This window comes from Trichoplusia ni, chromosome 3 (genome assembly GCF_003590095.1).
Source record: "Trichoplusia ni isolate ovarian cell line Hi5 chromosome 3, tn1, whole genome shotgun sequence".
Lineage (NCBI taxonomy): Eukaryota > Metazoa > Arthropoda > Insecta > Lepidoptera > Noctuidae > Trichoplusia > Trichoplusia ni.
In genome coordinates, this window is record NC_039480.1 from 15215328 (window position 1) to 15233631 (window position 18304).

Consider the following 18304-nt stretch of genomic DNA (forward strand, 5'->3'; position numbering starts at 1 on the left):
CGCGCCATTACAGATCCATTGTCGGCTGACAAGTGATATTTACGACTTTTTGTCGCATTGTCTTGCGTTTTAATTTGGTCATAGTAGTTACTTAAATAACGTCTAGGTAAAATTATTGGGAAATTTGTAGTGGACTGAAATTGATTGGTGCTTATGGTCAGTCTAGTCCTTATGTCAAAATTTACTTTATAACTTGTAAACCACAATGAAAATTTTAAGATCATCGATATTCCTAGTGTTCTAAACTAGTTTTATTTTTAAGGGTCCGGATTCCAACTCAAACTTGTAAACGAATGTAGATAAATAGATAGGAGAAGATGCTTTACAACGTCAAGCTAATTTTCTCAGCCATTTACCAAAGATTCACCTATGTTCGGCATATCCTTTGATTATTTCGCTTGGCTAAGCTCTAATTTAATAAATCTAAGTGCTATTGTATTCAACAACATCAATATTCATATTTTCTCTTCTGTCTTTTTATCCGATTAGGGGCAATCCTCGTTCCCTCCTTATAAGTAATCTTTTGTACAAATAAAGGACTGTAGACTCTAGTTTAAACCTCCGGGTATTCTACTTATTCCCCTAGTCAACCCACTTGAACCTTACCGTACGGTACTAACTACAAACAATACTTAAACTATCCATAGAAAACATAAACAAAACGTATTTTTTCTCCTCCCACGTAATAACTAATAACGATTCGTACAGTAGCCAGTCATAGACAATACGTCCATAAACAAATCCTTTCACATCAATAACTACACACCACAGGCGTTAACAACTGAAAACAATACATCCTTTGTGGTGCGCTTGCGCATAGAAGCCCAGACTTGTTTATTGCCGTCCCTTTCTCACGCGTGACGTGTTAATGGTGCTATCTCCCTCGGAGTGACATGTTAATAAAGTCTTTGAAGGCAGCGCCCCGCCCACGCTTACGGTTTTAGAGTTACAGACACTTTAAAGTACTATTATGGCGCGCAATTTCGCTTTGCTTACAAGTTTATTTCGTATGCCAGATGAGATTAAGATTTTCAAAATAATTTCCATGGTTATTTGTCTCGTTTTGAATGTAATGTGTGAAAATTATCGGCGGAATATTCAGTGTCGGACAAGCAATTACGATTGTAACAACTTTGCTGTCATTCGAAATTCAAATTATAACGGTTTTTGTCATAGATAGAGGATAGCGTGAATGCGTGATTTGTGATTTTTTTATATATAAGCATACCATTACTCATACTCATGGGTACTTCTGATGATCAGTATAAGCATCTAGTATAAAATATGAAGTTAGTAGCTACGAACTTCAGATTTTCATAAATGCGCATAGAGAGAGTTACATAATTTAAAACAAAACTAAAATACGTAATTAAAATATTTCTATTTTTTTTATAAAACAACTGTTTTTAATTTTGAAATTAGACTTTCGATTTTTGTTCATAATCAGTGTCTCGTTTACACGCTATCCCACTCGCCTGTAACCACAGTAACTATGTTAGTATTTACATAGTTACTCTCTTATAGCGCGCTCCAGTAAAATAAGTCTATAATCTATTCGCCATCAATCACTTGGGTAGTATGTAAAAACGCGATAATACTCTGTACTTTATTAATGTAATCATGTGGTACATTTCTATTAGACATTAATCTGGCAAGGCGTCTGCTCGTTGGGCCTGCCTAACTATGTTTTAATTACGTACTACGAGCGAAACGGCTGAATGTTAATAATAATTACAGGGATCGCACCGCCCGTGCCTCGTTTGGACTACGGTCATGTTGGACAGTAAACGAGCGAGTTTACTAAGCTTTATCAACTGTTTAGCGATTTTTGCTTTAAATGGAAAGAGTTATCTCGTGTCGGAACAACTACTTAAAGTAATGTAAAGTAGTAGAAGAGCCTGAGAGTTCAATAACATTTATCAGCTTGATTTTGAGCCTACATTATTATATGATCATTACTATAATATCGATTCCAATTCAAATTAACAGCTACCTATTAACTCATGGGGGTTCTGTATGTTTGGGTTTAATTAACTAAAAAGCCACTAGATAAAACTTTGACATTTATTTTTTCAGGGCAAAGGCCTTCAATTCTTCCATTCCACCCAATCTAATGCTTCTGATCGTTAGTTGCAGTATTCCTTTAGTCGGTCTTTCCATCTCATCCAAAATCCTCCTCGCCACTCAACCAAATAACTGTAACTAAATCCCACCACTCTCCTGGCAAGTGAATACCACAGACTCGGTTCAAACGAAGCACGACAGGGGCGTATTGACGCCTCGGCTTACAACTTACGATTCCTGGTTGAGTTGTAATCGTAATTAGTGAGGAAATTAGCCCCGGAGTGATGTTCGTACCTCTTTAATTAGTCATTAAACGTGAGACGTAACACGTTAGATTATAAACTAATTATCGTTTAGCATTCATTCGCTTTCGGGGAACTAGAGATTGATGCGACTCGAATAAGTTGATTAACATGTATTGCGTAATATTTACGATGCATGTTTTTTTATTCATAAATGAAATAACGTTTATTTCCTTTTCTGCGTGGTTGTTGTCGGTCCCACAACTCGTGAGCCGTAATATCCACTCGGTTGATTCCATTTCAAAGGTGACGAGGAAGGCCCCGAATCACTATGGATGCGCATAATCAAATCCAGGTATAGAATAGAAATGATGCCTTTATCCTGCAGAGGAACATTGACAATATATTTACAAAGAACTAAAACGTGATTTATAAGTTTTGTTTATTGAAATTATTCATTTGTTTTATTACACAACATTGCATATCAATCTGCTTACAGTAAATAAATGAAAATTGACTAAAATAATTAGATCACGTGGAAAGCTGAACTAGTATTAATAAACAACCGCAAGATTTTGATTCAAATATCAATTCTACAGTATCTATTTCTATAGATATCTACCTATTTTCAAATCTGCTGCACCGCTTCCTTAGATCCTAATTCCTAACCTACACTATGAGCCCTTATCTTTAAAGAAACATCATATTCAACAACAATTTGATTCGAGCGCCATTGTTATTAAGTTAACAGGCAACACCTACCTGCGTGGGCGCACCTATACATCACACATGATTTACCAGTAAAGCAACTACCTAACGACACTCATATACAATGGAATTATACGAGCCAAGTCAAAATAATAAGTAAATTAATGTAGGTATGAGTACATATTGTATACTAGCTGTTGCCCGCGACTTCGTCCGCGTGGTTAGAAGATATAAGTTAGGAATTTATGAACGGAAGCCCTCGATGATGGCTGTTTTTTCCACATTTTCCATTGTATCTTCGCTCCTATTAGTCACAGCGTGATGGTATATAGCCTAAAACCTTCCTCAATGAATGATCTATTCAACACAAAAAGATATTTTCAATTTGAACCAGTAGTTCCTGAGATTAGCGCGTTCAAACAAACAAACAAACTCTTCAGCTTTATATATTAGTATATATTAGTATAGAGATAAATCATACTTGCGTATTTATAAGTAGGTTGTATATTGATACGTGAAGGTTGAGCTTCTGTGTTTATTGACCCCAATTTGGCAATGGCTTGAAGATATATGATATGAATGAAATAGGTTTTATTACCTACCTTTATACGCTGTATTTGGTCATATTATGGGGTATGCTGTTAATGCTATACGGAGGAACGAGAATCATGTGGTGAGGAAGGCGTTGAGCATGGATGTGGATGGATATAGGGGAAGAGGACGACTAAAGAAACTATGGATGGATTGTATGAAAGGTGATAGGTGCAAAGGATGTATCCTGAAATGTTTCTTGAGATGACGTCAGACAGAAAGGTATGGAAGAAGAAATGTTGTGCCGACCCCAAATAATAATTGGGATAAGGGCAGGGGAATGATGATACACTGTATTTCGTCCTAATAAGTGCTGTATTGGTAAACCTTCTTTGTACTGGGGTTTCATAATCAGCTGTCAAATTTAATGCTTAGGCTAACTAAAGAAGTTCGATCCCTGTTTAGGACAAGCGTTTGTGCGAATGGTGAGCCTGCATGAATATTAAAATTTACTGCTGTCTGCTGGAGTCGTTAAATGTTGTAAGACTTTTAGTACACGGAGATCCAGTACGTTTGATATAATTAGATATCAGTACAATATCATATGGGTTCATTCAGTTGCATTGAAATGATAATAGGTAAAAAAATATACGCTACACAAAGGGCATTCATAAGGCAAACGCCTTAAATGGTAAGTTGGTAGAGAACAATAGACTTTAATATAACAAGTAATCGTCCATTTTCAGTATAGTTTTTGAAGTTTTTTATTTTTATTTTATTCAACTTAGTCAAATATTATCTCCCTATTCAACAACTAACGTACTAGGTACGAGGCAACTCTGTAACCATCCATTTCCCGTACAAAATAACAGAATAATATGACGCTCGTACAGAACTCTGAAGACGTGTAAATTATCTCATTGCCATCGACAGCACTAGCTCCACGAGCCACACCCACAGCGAACCACAGGTGAAAATACAGCTAAACGAGCAAACGGCACATAATAAACCCGTACAAAACGCCTATGAATTATCAAATAACTCAAAATGTACAACAGGCGGCAATTTGTGGGTCTCACGACCGCGTCAAAGTGTGATATTAAGGTAATTTATAACGTCTAACTATACCGGATAGTCTCACTAGTGGGCTAATAACAAGTGGGCTATATCAATAAAAGCTATTAGCATCGATCGGAGTAAGTAGCTGTCCCACAGTGTTACGTTAAATTGAGTTAAAACGGTGTAATAACACGTCGTGGATGCCGCGAGCCGGCCCGGACAGCCGGACAAGTCGCACCGACTGACCGGGAGCGGTACTTGCTACATATAATGCGATAATGACGACCAAATGCGATACAACAGTTTTCAGTTTAATGCAGACATTTCAAGTGGTAAGTAACTCGCTGTATTTACGCGTAAGGGGTACCGTCCAAATGACGATGAAACCCTTAATAGAGTAATTAACTGATGGCATGTAGGTACATATTGGTATTTTCTTTCTTCACTTTCGGAATAATTCATTTAAAATTAAATAATAATTCCTATAAACCTTAACCAATCTACAACTGTCAGGTAATCTTATTTTATGCATTAGGTAAGGCCTTTATGCATTTATTTTACTCTTTATTTTACTAAAATCTCTCTCCTCTTTAAATTAGATAATTATTTTTTATTTATTATGATAAAAATACACTTTGGTCCAGTTTCTAAATACTCTATAGCAAGCAAAGGGAAAGCTCATTTTTAGAATTTACTGTGGTTACATATTATCTGAAATGGTTATCTGTCAAATTCAGAATTGGTAAATAACAATAAAATTTGTAAGTTGCAATAAATATATTTGGAGCTGTGAATGTGTGTGAAATGTGAAATTTCATCAACGAAAACATTGTCGCTTTTTTATTTATCAACTTACAAATATTTGCATAAAGAAAAATGTACTAAAGATCTAAAATCTTTCATTCAATTCCATTCATTACTGACCAAAGATAAAACCCGCTCACTATTTCAATTTGCCGCCCTCGTAAGTCCATACTTAAGTCTCTCCTGAGTCTACCAGCCATTTAAAGGCGAGATATCCAACCTCTTTGATATTAAAATGTCGTAATGTAAAATCGATCGACTGCTAAAGCAATTGCTTCACTAATTATACCTTAAGCGAACAAATTGAACGCACGACTGTAGCTCTTAGTCATAAGTTCATAACTACATATTTTTCTTGTTATAGGTCCTGTACTAATCTAGCTTGCAGAAGGGATAGGCAACATTGTGATTGGACCAAAAGCGTTAATTTTTTTAGGCAAAGGATATGAATGATTTTAATAAATGAAATTTAATCGATTTCTTTCGAGAAAAAATCGCAACAGCCATACAAGTGGAGAGGAATAATACACAGCATTTTACCATTCGATTTGTTTCTACATTATTTGCCTTAAACTTTGAGATTCCTGAAAGGCATCAAACACACTGTCCGTACCAATTTATATGTTGCCTAAGCATTGAAATAGAGTGCTATTACAAAAAAGGAGGTGATTTTTAAACGGCTTAACTCATGTTTCGCAGCCTGCGAGCTGTACGAACAAGTGAAATCCAAGTTCTCTAAAAACCAAGATACACCTTCACCTGAAAAGGTTTACCTACTATTGGTATTTATCAAAACTTTCACGATGAAAAATCAAGTAAATTTTATACTTAGTCATAAATAAGATGCATCCTTTATATTAATCCCATCTTCCAGTTCCACGTTTAAAAGATTTGAGCAGTATTAATGTATAAATTGACAGTTATCTAAGCAGATGACCAACGTGATCTCCATTGGTTGAAATCACTTTTTTTATTTTATCTCTTATTTCACAAAAAATATTTACGATATTTTGTAGAAATATCAATGTTAAAGTTTTCATGAACATTTTCTTTTTTAAATATATTCCGGTTTCTAACTTAAGATTACGAGACACCTTTAATAAGAGCCCGAAGTCGGTACTGAGAGAATATAACACATTTCAACTCATTTGCATGCAGAGCAGAAGCTGGCTTACTGTTTTAAAGAAAACTTTCTGAAAATACTTCCTGCTAAGTTTACAGTGTACATGGGTTGTTTTGAAATTTAACGCAGACATCTCCGTTCTTCCTCCCCGTTGGTCAGAACACCCCCTATAGCTATCTCTTTCCCTCTAATTGGTTGCTTGAGCCTCTGAATCCAATTAGCAGAGAACTGAGCGGGGTGCACTGAATTTATTATGTGGCTCTTGTTTAGTTTGTTGGCCTTTTTAATTGAAACGTAGTGCGTAACCCGCGCCCGCTACTAACTAATGAATACGATGACTCTATTAAAAGTTTTCTTTTACGCTAAACGTTGTGATTTTTCAATGGAATGATTAAATAAACATAATTTTATTGAATTGTTGAGAATGGTAGCTTGGCTAGCTAAAATTAGCAAATTAACTTTAATTAGCGAGTAAAATGCATTTTACTTGAGATTTTAAAATAATAACAATGTTAAAGGAAAACATCAAATTAAACTTACACTACAGACATCTATTATTGAGTAGCTGAATTAATTACTCTTTCTTGATACAGCGACATCTCGTGTCGAATAAAAAAATAACCTGTTCTAAACCCAATGCATGTCAACCTACAGAATATTGACGGTGATTATAGTTATAGCAAAATTACTACATTTTTGGCCTGAAGTCTATCTGCATTAATTTATAAACAACAAATGAAAAAAATTATTATACCAAACAAAAATATGATTTAAGCCTAAGACATCCATTCACTCATTTTGTATCTGTATTTTTACTTCAATATATATTTAATCTTCGCTCGTTTCGTTTTACGTTTATCCATCAACCAGCCTTGTTTCTCGTTTGACTTGTTTCTCAATTCGAGTTTAAATATGATGTACTCATTTCTATGATAATCTTACCAGAAAGTTTTGTTTTTGCTAAAAGAGCTATGTAAGCTTTTGTTAACGTTACATAAATAATTCTAAGTCAATATTCCATAGTTTCTCGTACTGTAAGGATAATAATTACCAAAAATCCAAAATGTAAGTACTTTCGCCTTTCTAAATCTTTCGCTCTTTACTATTCATAGTTTTATTTATTTTAATGAGATTACAATTTACTTGTAGGAGTTTCGTAGACCTCGCAACGTTGACGATGCATCGCCGGAATGAGCTCGAAGCTAGAATAAAAATATTTTCCGAAAAATGTGATCGCGCGGTTGACGACATAAACAAATTAAAATCGAAGGTAAGCTATTGTGAGAAATATTTCGGCTTTAATAAGTTAATGTTAACTAAATTACAGATGTATCTTTTTATGTGTCTGGGAGAATAGTATAATGGTGTTATTAACCTAAATAATAAAGTCTTGCTAAACAATAACATTGGCTGTCTTTGAACTTGTGAGAAAATTAACTGTACCTACAGTTTGTCTATGTGAATACTGTTTTGTTTTTGTGACCACTTATTTTAAAAAAATTGTCCTAACTCTCCATATTGAATACTTTTATCTATTTAAATAATACTTTCTCGTATAGACATCAAACAACAGATCAGCCACCATTTATCACTTACTTTTAATCCACATTATTATCATCATGGTTTATGTAATCAATTTCTTATATAATTGTATATTTCATGATCTAAAATGTGGCAAAACTTATGGTTGTAGTTTCTTGTCAACGCCTCTGTTATTTTAGACAAGCTAAGCACATTTTTTTGCTGTGTTAGTTGAAAGCTGATTCCACATTGACATGCATGTAATAATGATCAGTATGTGTAATCTATCTTTATTCTGTATTTGTAGGTATCAGAACTCAGTGTATTACACAACAAATGTTAATATTTAAAAAAAAACACATTCACAGAAATCTCTAAAAGGTGTCTTTCAGTTGAGGGTAGTCTGGACATGATTTTTTGCTGTGACCAGCTCTATTAAGTGTGAGAGTTCAAGTTCTAGTTATTCAACTGGCTGAAGAAAAGCAAAATGGTGCAAATAAAACAAAATCAGAATGGGCATCCATTACTGCTGTTATTGATCAAATAAAACGACAAACATTATTATACAACAGTTTTATCACAATCTAGCTGATCAGACAAGCTATGTTTTTCTTGGCTGATTTGTGAATCCAAACCATCCAGTGAGCCACCAAAATGCATGCCAAAAATGATGAAAAATAGTCCAGCCATTAAAGAGCAGTTCAATGACATACACACATACATTAGAATTATAAATATTAAGATAGGCAAATCAATCTAAACAGCCGTCTTACTGCTAAGTGAATAGTTTTTCTGTTGGTATTTGTAATAACTTGACTGGGAAACTCAGTATCATAACATGCATTCTACTCTCATTATTATGATTAAATCCTTTCAATGTAACTTATCTGTGTTATGGTTGAGTCTATCTACAATTGCAAACCAAAACAAGAAAAATTACAATCCACTTCAGTAGAGTGCCATTTTTTAAAAGCAATATTAATTTCTTATCGTTATAACGAGCTATGTGTAAATAGCGTTTTAATATTTGAATAATAATATTTAGTTGTTTAAATGAAAAATCAACACTTTTAGTTTATTTCTATCATGGAACATTTTATGTTGTTTTAATGCAAATACATGTCAATAAATGAGGGTATTAACAAAATGGTAATTAAACTAAGTGTTTGACAAATGTACTACTAAATAGTTCAAGGGTTTACAAAAATATTATTACATCTGGCAAGCAAATTAAAAATGCAATGTTTTATCTCTCTTGTTACAGACGCAAGGCTTTGTCCTGCAGCTAAACTGTGACCCGTCGGAGCTGAAAGAACGTTTTCTGAACTGTATGAAGCATCTAGACGAATATATGTACCTTATAACGGATTTCAATCTGGCTGTTTCTATGATGGGTAAGACATTTAAGACATCGTCCATTCTGACAAGAGAAAGAAGTTTGTTTTAGATATTGAAACAGGGTAATATAAGTCTCTACTGAGCTTAGTACAATTTTCAATGAGATTGGACTGTTAAATGATGGAACTTACCCAACTGAAATCCGTAATCATATCTCCAGTTGGGTCCTGAAATTAGTTGGGCAAACCCAATAAATACGCTTGACTAAACCGTTGCATTATTTATGAATGAATAATTCTCACGATAATTCCAAAAAAAACAGAGGATGTATTTGCTTATAGTGTAGTCAAAGACGCATAATAAGCATGTATTATGCTTCATTCACCTTGCTATTTTTTTAATAGAACCGCTGTTAATATACAAACATCTTCATTGACTAGTTAAGAAATAAGTCTCTTAATTAATCTACAGCTATATTAAACCATTACAGACGAATCAAGCACGGTGGAATACACGCCTGTCCACGACACACCATTGAAACCAGTCCCTCTGTCCCCTCTAAACACCTACAACCTGATTGACGCTCTCAGCGAACCTTGTCCGTCTACATCCACTGCCTGCACCAACCACTGTCCTCCAGAGAAACCTAAGAGAGTGAAGACTCCTAAAGCGGACCAGACCCTGATAGTCTTCTCGAGTACATCGTCCTCTGAGGAGACTGTCCCTCAAGCTAAGAATGCTGTTGCTGTTAAAGAGGTCCAGTGTGTGTTAGAAGAGGAAGTTAATAATTTGAAGATTGAAGGTGAGATCAGTTTCTTGTTCTTTTATATATCTATTCAGTTGATTTACTAAACGTATGTAAATGTGAAATGTCTGAATGTGTCTGCCGAAATCAAAAGTCGAAGGGTAGAATCCAGCAATTTTTTTTCCCAAATTTGCTTGTTTCAACTTGCCAAGAACAGTGTAGGAAGACATGAATGACAAGTTTGGTGTGCTAAACACGTCAGAGACCTACAAATCTATCTCTAGTAAGAAACCGTTTACTGAATTTCGTATTTACCTTAACCTTTCTAAACATGCGACTCTTACACGACCATCTGTCTTCCTAAATACTTCCAAGCAGTGATGTATAAAACTTGTTTAAAGACAAATGTGAACTATAATATCACTGTAATGTAATAAAATTATTAAATTTAATAGAGCGTGATCGTACCTCGATCGAAGTACCAGTTGCATATCGGTATTGAGAGTTACAATCAATGATTATTATTTATCATGTATAGTAAATTATAGCCTTCAAACGGCCAGTCCTAAGAAATACCGTGCATTGGTTTATGCATATCTATTTGCATTGAAATTGTCTGGACTTCAAAAGAGACTGTGACCGCTGAGTTTGTTCCGACATTTCTTCTCAGGGTAGTCAGATAGGTAATGTCGACTCCAGAGTTCTCAAAAAAGAGAAGACATGTAAAAGTGATGATAAATACGACTTACAGAATAAATGATTTCATTTCATAAACCGTATTTTCCATACGCTATCTAGTTAAATACTCTCACCGTCGCTCGCGTGACTTTGAGTATAGAGTTGAAGCAAATTAGGTAACTCAATCACGTAATCAAAAACGACTGACGCGTCGAAACAGAAAGTGGAACAAAGTACCTATACATATACATAATGTGTAATTTACCTACTATTTATATGTATTATGGAGGAATTATTATTCTTGCTTACCTACAATTTGTTTTACACGTTGATATTTAGGCCTCTGATGGTATATTGCATGTATAGTTGAGTAAAATGTTGATTAACACATCAACTGCGACAGAGAAAAGTACTCTGTTGAACCGCCGCAATTTAGGGCTACCATTTTTAATAAAATTGATAATATAATCTGAAGTCTTTTTGAAGCTTTAGTAACTTAAAAAAAAACTAGAATTGTCGCGTTAATTTTCCATTTAGATTCATTGATATAAGATAGAGTACTCATCTGAAGCAGTAGGGAATGTTGCATCGCTTTATAACAGAAGTCAAAAGGGAAACATCAGAAGCATACGAGTAATATTGCTTTTCGACAGTCGACCTGAGTTTGACTTTCAGATTCAGAAGTCAATTTAAAGTGGAGCTTTTTAATTAGAACCTTTATCGGTCGTAGAAATGTCGTTAATGTTGTCAACAAGCCGTATTCATTTTCCAGAGTCTCCATCTCCTCCAACTGCGGAGGACAGCAACCTGCCGGCGCAGACCATGCTGGAGCTAGACCAGGGGTACGAGGCCACCATCATGCACGTCGACGGAGCCTTCTTCTGGGTCATCACCGATGATACCGATGATGTACAAAGGTGATTAGCTCAATTTGGTATTTGGCTTGTAGACTGATAGTCTACAAGTACAAGATAGTCGGGTATTTTTGAGACGTAAGATTAATTATATAAATAAGAAAATGCCGTACTCAGCTGTGAGTTTAACAAACCTCATGATGATGACTTAAGAAGCAAAGGAAAAATAATTTCTTTATTGTACACAGATAAAAAAACACCTATTTATATACTATATCTTAATACTTGTCGTGGTGGTCTTGCGGTTTTATGCATGGCTCAGCATGCACGAGGTAAAGGTTCGATCCTGTCGCGACAGTAACAACGCGACCAACCCGCATTGAAGTAGCGCAATGATCGATGCTCAAAACCGAATCGGAAGAGGACGAGAAAACGACACCCGCTTAAAGGATAATAATTAACGAATTGGTAACAATTATTTGTCTTGCAGCCTCATGGAGGAAATGACAAAGTTCTACCGGGAGAACCACAAGCACATCAGTATGAAGGAGGTGAAAGCGCTCACTTGCTGCGCGTTCTACGACGAGGAAAGCGACTGTTACTACAGAGGACTGTTCCTTAAGCTCACGGAGGTAATTATATAGCTTTTCTGACCGATTAACCTTTTTAAAGTAGTATTTAAACAACATGTATATGAAACCTGCTATTCTTGCAACTATCCATAGGGTAAAAATGTAACCCAAAAATGTATAATTACTAGGCTTAGTCTGTCTATCAGTCCATTTTTTCGTACATCAACAGGCTGTATCTCAAAAACTATTACTGCCAGATAGTCGAAAACTCGCTGAAGGAAAAAATAAGAATGGAGGCTGCTAAGCGCCGTTTATTATAAACGGTGCTCTGCAGGCCACAAATTTTGCCACCTTTTAAGTTTCTATGTTTCTCCAGCTAAAATATATGTATGAGATACAGAAACAATTACATCTTATTGTCAGGAGGACAGCCAAGCAGCAGAGATATTCGTCGTGGATACGGGCGAGTTGAGAACCGCACCCATCGACTGTGTGCAGCCGCTGTACTCGCGCTTCTGCGACAAGCCGCCCTACGCGCGCTGCTGCCATCTAGCGGGGGTGAGAGCAAACACTTGAAAACATTAACACACTATTTATATTAAAGTATATTGCCCGTGCAGCATGAATAGATAACGGAAATTATAGGACTTTCTGGTTCAAGAATATTAAATTGGCCAATTTGCCACAGGAATTTTCGATAATTAGTTGTTAAAGAACGTCTCCCGCATTCAAGTTACATGTAAAAAGACACCCAGACTTAAGACAAGCATTCGTGGATCACACAAACGCTTGTACCACGCGGTGTTGTGGCGTACTGACCACAACCACTCGGCTTTTTTATAGTAAATAAAATTATATCTAAAATCAGAGAATAATGTACTTTAAAACAGTAATATCCTGACGCTTTCCGATTTCCAGGTAGATTTAGTGAGTTACCACAATACAACGTTGATGGAGAAACATGAAAACTTCATGAAGGAGTTCATCGGCACAAATTGTTCTATAGAAGTCGACGACAAGTTAGTATACTGTACATACATTCGTAATTTACAGCCCATTAGGACACTCCTAATGTCGATATGGCCTTTCGGTCCTATGTAAAGATTAACAAGTCTTCAGCTTTAATAATTAGTGTTCAATCTTATTTTCAGTACTTCAGAATCTCTCGGAGTGTACGTGGTGCTTCCGTCAGGCGAAACTCTGAACAAAATAATTGTACAAGAAGGATTAGCCCTACCAAGTAAGATTTTATGTAATCAGTTTCTGTGTAAGCCAATAAGAAAAAACAAACCCGCACTACTTAAATTATTCCTTGTGTTGCGGGACTTCACAAACAGTTATATGCACAAGACACCCAGTCTCAGACTCAAAGGTATGCATTTGTGGTTCATACAAAAGCATTTCCTATGCCAGGTCAGAAACCGCGACACGTCGCGCACTGTGGGTTTTTCGTGGTGAACTCTTACTTAACGTATAGTGGCAATAACCTTAATTAGTAAATCCTCTGCTTGCAAAATATGCTCTTCCTAAATTTTAAAGATAACAGACAGTAAATTGTTCTTAGGCTCTAAAAGTAAATTATTTAAAAAAAAATGTTGAGTGGAATGGAATGTCGTACTTTACCTAAAACTCACCTATGTTCTATCCTTTGCATTTTGTAAGCTTTTGCAATGCAAGAGGCAAGTGGAAGATCCTGATTAATTATTTTATCGTGCCTCTGTAAACCGAACCAATAATAAAAATATATCGTTCGAATCTGCTATGCTATTGACGGAACTATGTAATTTCTACAGTAGACAAACCAGTGGATGACGACCCGCCGGTTGAGCCCGAGACGCCCGCTGACGCTGACTATGACATCACTCAGTGCCCCGAGTACGAAGACCCCGTGGAAGCTGTTACGGTAACTACTCCCTAAACGTGACGTAACATTTTACATTTTCCCCGTAAAAAAAATAGACGAAAAGGATTACGGTTTTGCAAGATTCTAAATTCCTAATCTTATATTTTAATAAAAAGAGTTAAGTGAATGAAGACACCCCCTGCCGCCCTTGTAACGCACCGTAACGTTTTAATAACCCGTTCCCCCTAAATTGCGTTACGTAATACTTGAACGCTCCCTAATCCTAAACTTAGACTCAGAAGTCAATTAATAGTAATAGACACGCAGTTTTTTTTTTGAGTATAACTAGACAAACGCAATAGAAGCTTATATTATTCTTCGTTACCAGGGTTACCGCAGCAGAGACGATGCAGATATCTGTAAGCACTTCAAAGGAGGTCCTGATAAAACTTGTTTTAAAGGGAAACGGTGTAATAAAAAACATATTCTCAAACATCCTGGTGAGTTATTTTTTCTTATGTTACAACAGACTGTCCCCACGTAAATAAGTTTTTTTCTGAAACTTAACAGTAATGCTTAAAGATCGTAATACTCGAATGAGTGGTTTAAATATTATATCTTTTTGAAAAACCTGATTTGGGGTTGTTCAATCATTTACTAATCCGAAGATTTGTTGGGTGGTTTGCCCATTTTATTGCTTATTTAAAATACTTGGTATATTGGAGGCTTTAAGCATTTACGTTCTTTACGGAGCCTACTGCATCGTTGCAAAGTGAACCTTTAGGACTGTACTAAAGTTTCACTTTGCGCAAACAAAACAACTCATATGCTCGCTTCGTAACATGTTACATAACGCCTTAGAACATCCATCACCTATTCACCTATTAACGATTTGCTCGCAGACGGCTGGACCCTAGACCGTATAGAAGTGTTGGGCAAGGTGAAGTCGCTGCCGCTGCCGGCGCCGGGCAGCTGGCACAAGGTGCTGGTCACGTGTGTCGCGCACTACGACAGGCTGTTCGTGCAGCTCGTCAGCGACAGGACGCAAGGTCTCATAGATACATTACGTATAATGATACATGTCGGTATAGCTGCACAAGTTTGTCTAACGTTGCAACGGCCATTGTGAGCAAATAAACATGTTGCTACAGAAAACTTGTCATTGTTGCGCAACATGTTGCACTTCGAATGAGCTTGTCGATCCGCTACTTGATAAATACTGATCGACTGACTGATATCGAAACGCTTTTAATGGATAGAATGGAGGATAGTGTTTCGTGTTGCTGATCTTCGCCCCAGAATTTATGTTATCAAAATGTTAATTTGTTTGCATGCTCATTATCCAGCGAAATAGAAAAATGTCAACTCCATTTGAATATAAAGATTCAATTAGGTGTGGAGAAGATATCGTACGAATTAAGATACATGGCCTTCGGTTGCTATATATTTATTTAAAAAAAACTCGCGCCATATTTATTAAAACCTTGATTATTAATGTCTACAGAAGAGCTGCCCAGTTTCGGCTGTGTGGTGCCGCTGACCACGCTTGCTGCTTTGGTTCGGGATATGAACAGCCCGGCCACGAAGGCCGCATATAAACCACTGACGGTAACATTTAAACCTAATTTGAACTTAATACATGATATTTTTGGGGTTTCCAAAGGATAAAACTGAGTCACCATTGTCTGTCCGTGCCTCCGCCAGTCACCATTCATTACATTACGGTTAAAAAAATTACAACAAATAAAAATAAATTTGTTCCGGTAAATAAATTGTTGTAGCGCATTTGTTCAAAATCTTTCGGGTTTTATTGATTCATGAATTACGGATAATTGGGAGTAGCTTTTAATCCGACATTTTCCGTCACATGTCTTAGGTAACGCCCGCGGAAGGCGAGTTGGTCGCAGCGTTGTATCCACCGGACTGCAACTGGTATAGAGCGCGAGTACTCTCTGTACAACGGGCCGACCAGAGTGTAGAGGTAAATATATTATTATACATGTAAAGGTGTGAGTAATAAAAAAAATCTTGATTGATTTGGAAACATTGATTTTTCGTTGAGGTTTTTAGACAAACATTGATGGTATTATTATAGCTTTGGGTAGCCTAAGGTCTGGCACAGTCGGCATACATGGCACAGTGGAGAGATATATTTATTATGAACACCCGAACATAAGCTTTCTAATAATCTATGTTAGGAAATAAATTAGTAAAGTTTATAAATGATTGACAAAAGCGGAGAACCAGTGCTGATGTTCTCTATACCATTTTTTTTTCAAACAGTTGTACTCTTTACATCAATAGTTTAAAAGTCTGTTCTGAGAAGTAAAAACCAAATCCATTGCCGGGCCACGCTCCTGAAATATAATCGCCCGTGTGTATGCCATGGTAACACCTGTCATGTTCGCGTCATAAACAAATCCTTTACGATATTCTCCGCCACACTACACAAATATAATTGCCCGTGTGTGTGTCTCAGGTGATGTACATCGACTACGGCACAGTCCTGTGGGTGAAGGAGGAGCAGCTGCGGCTGCTGTCGGCGCGCCACACGGCGCTGCCGCGGCAGGCGCTGCGCGTGGCGCTGGCGGGCGCGCGCGCCGCCTCGCCCTGCTCGCGCCAGTGGGCGCGGGCCAAGCGCGCGCTGCACGACATGGCGCTCGACAAGACATTCGACGCTCACGTCATGTATGTTACACGACCTTGTATCTTCCCCCTCGTTAAAAACAGCTGGCGTCAACCTTTTGGGAAATCATCAAATGACTTCTACCGCTTTGGTGTGTCAAAAAATGTATTAACTGCAACTGACCCATGTTCCATTTTTTGCCTTTTGTGTACTGGGGCAATGGCACGTATTGCCATACGCATTGTAAGTTGCATTAGGGTTCTCATTAGGATTGCCTAATGAGATCTCTAATGCAACTTGCCGCCTCACCCTACCCCACATAATTCACAGCCAACTATTATAGTTACGCGTCGATCTGTAACTGTAACAAACTGACTTTGACTTTTACCCCCAGCTCTCGAGACTACGACGAGATATCCGCAGAACTCTTCGATGCAGACGGCTACAGCGTGGCGGAGCAGCTGGCGGCCATCCACATGGTGGAACTGACGGAGTACTCCGTTGTGGACGACACTGACGTCTCACACAAAATCGTTGTCCCGTAGATGTACACAATAGGTACATTTTCCCTCCACAAATCGTAAGAATGTTACTTCAAAAATTGTCGTCGATAATAAGTGCTTTATTTCGACTCCATTCTTGTTGTAATTAAACCAGTGAGTTTATATCCTATTATGACTGCTGCACTTTTAACTCTCGTTAAAAACTTGTTAGCCAAGTCATTCTTGCTAGGTGAAGACCTAGGGTTCAAAACCCTCTATTTTTATATTAACTCTGGAAAATAGATAAATATCATGTAAGCGCACACTTAGGACTGATATTGTATGTCTGCTGCCGCAAATCTCTTTAGATATCGCACTGCCTATATAGTGGCCAAAACGTGTTGACCAGAGAGTAAAATAGAGCATTTTACAACAGAATTACTATTATAATCCAATGATTTGTAAATTATCAACGTGATTGAATACATAAGTTTAGGTCTTACAATTTATTCATAAAGTAAGAAGCACTGCTAGATTTCGCCTTATTAGGTAATAATGCTATTTTTTTTAGAAAATTTAAATCATAATTGGGTTATTAGAGGTCAATCATATAGTTTTGATGACACCTGAAAAAATTAGGACATATTTTTTTTAATTAGGCTGATTGACACTCGCTGCCTACTCATAAATGCGCACAGTGTATGACTTTTTGTTGTATCAGTACTTGATTGTACTAAAATTAGAAAGAGGATGTCAGGTAAGACATTTGGTATAGAAGACTGGTTGTAAAAGTTGTAACTTCAATTCGTATTAAAACGATATGCCTTAGTGCACACTGCGGAAAACATTTACGAATTTTATGATTTTCGCAGTGCGCCCTGAGACTAAGTTGGCGAATGTCAGAAATGTTAGGAAAAGACAATTGGTGCTGAGAATGATGTGATACTCCTTCTATGACATTCTATGAGCTTGTATCAAAGTATAAAGCTATAAATTCGAATATAGAGCTCAAATATTTAGAATAATTTTCGCTGTAGTTGTAAGAAAATACATAGCTATATGTATATTTGTTCGTATTTTAAATACGTGTTTATACACGTATTTAGTGACATGC

The 18304-nt window shown here is 36.7% G+C and overlaps 1 protein-coding gene across 2 annotated transcripts; it reads left to right on the plus strand.

Annotated features, from left to right (window-relative positions):
- Nucleotides 1-7363: 7363 nt before the first annotated feature.
- LOC113492090 lies at nt 7364-18107 on the plus strand. Of its 2 annotated transcripts, none has more exons than XM_026869388.1 (16): nt 7364-7596; nt 7681-7801; nt 9317-9446; nt 9881-10192; nt 11586-11730; nt 12158-12299; nt 12663-12797; nt 13158-13258; nt 13391-13479; nt 14033-14142; nt 14471-14582; nt 14985-15131; nt 15587-15690; nt 15959-16063; nt 16562-16770; nt 17103-18107. In XM_026869388.1, coding segments are annotated over exons 1-16 (2115 nt in total). In that variant the 5' UTR covers nt 7364-7594; the 3' UTR covers nt 17254-18107. The 2 variants fall into 2 exon arrangements, with proteins under 2 accessions (XP_026725189.1, XP_026725190.1); XM_026869389.1 differs by having other exon boundaries at nt 14036-14142.
- Nucleotides 18108-18304: the final 197 nt, after the last annotated feature.

Coding starts and splice junctions, on each gene's coding strand:
- LOC113492090 (XM_026869388.1), top strand. Junction 10,193..11,585: donor TAATAATTTGAAGATTGAAG/GTGAGATCAGTT, acceptor TTCATTTTCCAG/AGTCTCCATCTCCTCCAACT. Junction 14,583..14,984: donor ACATATTCTCAAACATCCTG/GTGAGTTATTTT, acceptor ATTTGCTCGCAG/ACGGCTGGACCCTAGACCGT.